The sequence below is a fragment of the Physeter macrocephalus genome, chromosome 16, assembly GCF_002837175.3.
Source record: "Physeter macrocephalus isolate SW-GA chromosome 16, ASM283717v5, whole genome shotgun sequence".
NCBI lineage: Eukaryota > Metazoa > Chordata > Mammalia > Artiodactyla > Physeteridae > Physeter > Physeter macrocephalus.
In genome coordinates, this window is record NC_041229.1 from 99,531,861 (window position 1) to 99,536,461 (window position 4,601).

A 4,601-nucleotide genomic window follows, 5' to 3' on the forward strand; every position below is an offset into this window, starting at 1 on the left:
TATAGTTGATTGAATTAGCCATGAGTTGTCCCACTCATTCAACCATTAAGATCCCAACCAGAAGTTTTCAATCTCTCTGCTGCCTTAACACATCTAGAGTCAGTACTATACCCCCCTCAGTCACAGTGGCTGGCAATAACCTGGATTCTCAAATAGGGGAGGATGTCTGCCTTTTGGTTCTCACGTGTCCTAAAGGAAGCAAGTTAGAACCTCATAAGAAGGAAAGGCAACTGTTTCAAGGAAAAGTATCCCCTCCTCAGCTTACAATGCTATATATTCCTGACCTACCTTAAGAATCTCCACCCTGAATACTGGACTAACATTTTTTCAATGTTTTCCTCCTACAGACTCAAACTCTTATTTTGATGTTCCAAGTTAACCAGTCTTTGTCATGGTGAAGTTTTCTGTTAAACTGAACATTTGTCATCTCAGTCTATACAATGCTATTCATTCTAGAAACGAAAAATGGTCAAACTCTTTTCCAATAACCAGTGGGAAACTGGTTAAGGGAATACTGGAAAAGGATTTTTAAAAAGCCTGGTCAGCCCAAATCATTATGCAGGTCAAGTAGTCCAAAACTACATGAGAATCTGAACAGGTGACCCAGCTCACAGCTTCATCGTAAACATTATGTCAGGGTCAGAAAAATCAATGCCTGTATGAAAGCACAGCTTTCCTCATGGCATTTTTAAAGTTTTATTCCTAAGACTGTAGATGAAGGGATTAACCGTAAGGATCACCAGAGCATAGAATATGGACACCATCCTGTCCTGGTCCAGGGAGTAGCTGGAACTAGGTCACATGTCCATGAAGAGACCAGAACTGTAGAAGAGGGTCATAGCAGTCAGATGAGAGGCACACGTACTGAAGGCCTTTGTCCTACCTTCAGCTGAGCTGATATTCAGGACAGCCGCAACAGTGTAACAATAAGAGATGAGGATCACAAGGACAGATACCACTCCAACAACAGCACCCACAAGGAAGTTCATCATCTGGCTGGTGAAGGTATCAGAGCATGACAGAACCAGGATGGGAGGAAGGTCACAGAGGAAGTGGTTGATCGTGTTTGGCCCGCAGAAATCATGCTGATAGACAGAGTATGTTTCAATCAAAGATCTGAGAAATCCACCCACATAGGCCCCAGCCACCACCTTTAAGCAAAGTGTATGGGATGCGAGGGCCGTGTAGAGCAACGGGTTGCAGATTTCAGCATACCGGTCATATGCCATGGCTGTCAAAAGAAAGCACTCAGTCCCATCCCACAGAAGACAAAGTACTGCATGGCACAGCCAACAGAGGAAATGGTTTTCTGCTCTGTGATGGTGTCAGAGAGCATCTTGGGAGTTGTGGAGGACACATAGTAGATATCTAGGAAGGACAGGTTAGTAAGGAAGAAGTACATGGGTGTTTGCAGGTGGGAGTCCATCCTGATGAGGCCGATGAGGCTCAGCTTCCAGGCTAGGGTCAGGAGGTAAATCCCCAGAAAAAACACATAAAGGAAAATCTTCATTTGGGGATGATCTGAAAATCCCAGGAGGAGGAATTTTGTCACAATTCTGTTGTTCCTACCTACAGCCACTGACCGGCTTCCTGCAGCCATAGACCTGCTTCCTGCATAAAGGAAAGAAGCAATCATATTAGTCATAAAAAAGAACAAAATGATGCCATTTGCAGCAACATGGATGGACATAGAGATTGTCATACTAAGTGAAGTAAGTCAGACACAGAAAGACAAATACCATATGATATCACTTACATGTGGAATCTAAAAAGAAGGGTACAAATGAGCTTGTTTACAAAACAGAAGTAGAGTCATGGATGTACAAAACAAACTTATGGTTACCAGGGGATAAGGCGGGGAGGGATAAATTGGGAGGTTGGAATTGACATAGACACACTACTATATATAAAATAGACAACTAATAAGAACCTGCTGTATAGCACAGGGAACTGTGCTCAATACTCTGTAATGGCCTATGTGGGAAAAGAATCTAAAAAAAAAGAAGAAGAAGAAGAGTGGATATACGTGTAACTGATTCACTTTGCTGTACACCTGAACCTAACACAACATTGTAAATCAACTCTACTCCAATAAAAATGTAACCAAAAAAAGAAGCAATCCTGTGATCAGTTAGACTTTGTTATTATATGAGTGGATATTTCCTAGAAGATCCTACACTTAACAAAAAGTTTAGCCACCTGCTAGTCAAAGTCTTCTTGGAGCAAGTCAGCCTATGATAATCTCTTGGCACTATTTAAAATTCCGCATGCTATGTATCTTATCGACTAGAAGAGAATCAGTCTAACAGAGTAGAGAGCAACTGGGAGTCAGTAATCCGAATTTTGTCCATAGCTCCATTCCTAACTACCCGGAGGCGGTGGAAAAGTCACTTCACCTCTTTGTATCCCCATTTTCTCGATTGAAAAATGGGAGGGTTGAGTCAGATGAGTCTCAAGGTTCCTTTGGACTTGGGTGTCTTATGGCTTTTTAGACTTCCTGACTTGAACATATAAACCCAAATTAACAATAAAGTTAGGAATTTCTTATATTTTATATATATTTAGTATAATAATCCAAAAATGGAGCTAAATACAGCAGGCTATAATATTTTACATATTCCATTTTGAGGGAGGAAATTCAACCCATAATAAAAACAATCAGTTCTTTTAGGTCGCAAAACTAAAGGGGAAAAGAATACGTGTATATATGTATGTGTGTGTGTGTCGTATATATACATATACATGCATGCTTAGAACTAGAAATCTTTTCTAATTATGTAAGTTTTTATACAAGTCATGCATAAAATGCATAAAAAGATCAAAATTTGTACTAACCCAGTCAGCATCATGATGGGATTCAAGGGCTATGAACATACTTTTGGTTATTAGGGGGAGGAAGGAAGCAACACCAAAGTTGACTGAAATTGGGTGAAAGCCACGATGGTCAAGAAAAAGCAGAGGACTTCCCTCGTGGCACAGTGGTTAAGAAGCCATCTGCCAATGCAGGGGATAGGGGTTCGAGCCCTGGTCCGGGAAGATCCCACATGCCGCGGAGCAACTAAGCCCGTGCGCCACAACTACTGAGCCTGCGCTCTAGAGCCCATGAGCCACAACTACTGAACCCGCGTGCCACAGCTACTGAAGCCTGCACGCCTAGAGCCCGCACTCCGCAACAGGAGAAGCCACTGCAATGAGAAGCCCGCGCACCACAATGTAGAGTAACCCCCGCTCGCCGCAACTAGAGAAAGCCCGCGCATAGCAACGAAGACCCAACGCCGCCAAACATAAATAAATAAATAAATTTATTAAAAAGAAAAGAAAAAGCAGAAACAAGTATTTCCTGAGCAAGACAAGTTGGGAAGGATTCATTACATATTTAAGGATAATATTTAGGGAGAGGCAAAGGGCAACTTGGATGTCATCAGGCCAGACCAAATTATCATTTTTAAGACATGAGGTAAGCCCATACACATTTTGCATTAAGAAAGATAGGCTGGCACTGATATAATATCAAAATGAGGAAATATATATGGGTGTAAAAAAGCAGAAGGGCCCTGGGGAAGACTCAGTGGTAAAATTAAAGTTGATGTATTTTATTATTTTATGGAATTTTATTGCCCATGCATGTTTGCAACCATCGGATTGTGTTTCTCTATCGTTCATCATATTAAAAACTTTTTTACATGAATAGATGCTCAACATCACTGATCATCAGGGAAATGAAAATCAAAACCACAATGACATACCACCTTCCACCTTTCCAGGTGGCTATTATTAACAAGTGTTGGTGAGGATGTAGAGAAAAGGGAATGCTTGTGCACTGTTGGTGGAAATGTAAATTGGTTCAGTCACTATGGAAAACAGTATGGAGGTTCCTCAAAAAATAAAAATAGAACTACTATAATGATCCAGCAATCCCACTTCTGGGTATGTATCCAAAGGAAATGAAATCAGTACCTTGAAGAGATATCTGCACTTCCATGTTCATTGCAACATTACTCACAATAGTCAAGATATGGAAACAACCTAAACATTCATTGACAGATGAACGGAAAAAGAAAATTAAAGATAGATAGATGACAGATAGATAGATAGATAGAGAGATAGATAGGTAGGTAGATAATGGAATATTATTCAGCCTTAAAAAAGAAGGAAATCTTATCATTTTCAACAATGTAGGCAAACATGAAGGGCTTTATGCAAAGTGAAATAAGCCAGACACAGAGGTCAAATTCTGCATGATTTCAGTTATATATGGAATATAAAAAAGGCAAACTCATAAAAGTAGAGAGCAGAATCATCGTTGCCACGGGCTCCAGTTGGGTGGAGGGAATAGGGAGATGTTGGTCAAAGGCTACAAAGTTTCACTTATTCAGGATAAATAAGTTCTAGAGATCTAATGAACAGCAGCATCTTGACAATAGTTAACATTATTGTACACTTGAAAGTTTTCTAAGAGGATACATCTTAAATCTTCTCACATTAAATTAAATTTTCACACACACACAAGTAACTATGTAGAGATGATAGATAAGTGATTTAACATGATTGTGGTGACCTTTCACAATGTTTACCTATATATAAAAACATCAAGTTGTGCG

At 40.1% G+C, this 4,601-nt stretch overlaps 1 protein-coding gene across 1 annotated transcript; it reads right to left on the reverse strand.

The window, feature by feature from the left end:
- Window positions 1–648: 648 nt before the first annotated feature.
- Window positions 649–1,600, reverse strand: LOC102992701 (olfactory receptor 5A2). The gene is given in 3 exon segments (XM_024133434.1): window positions 649–686; window positions 689–1,252; window positions 1,255–1,600. Coding segments are annotated over 3 exon segments (948 nt in total).
- Between the last annotated feature and the right edge of the window lie 3,001 nt (window positions 1,601–4,601).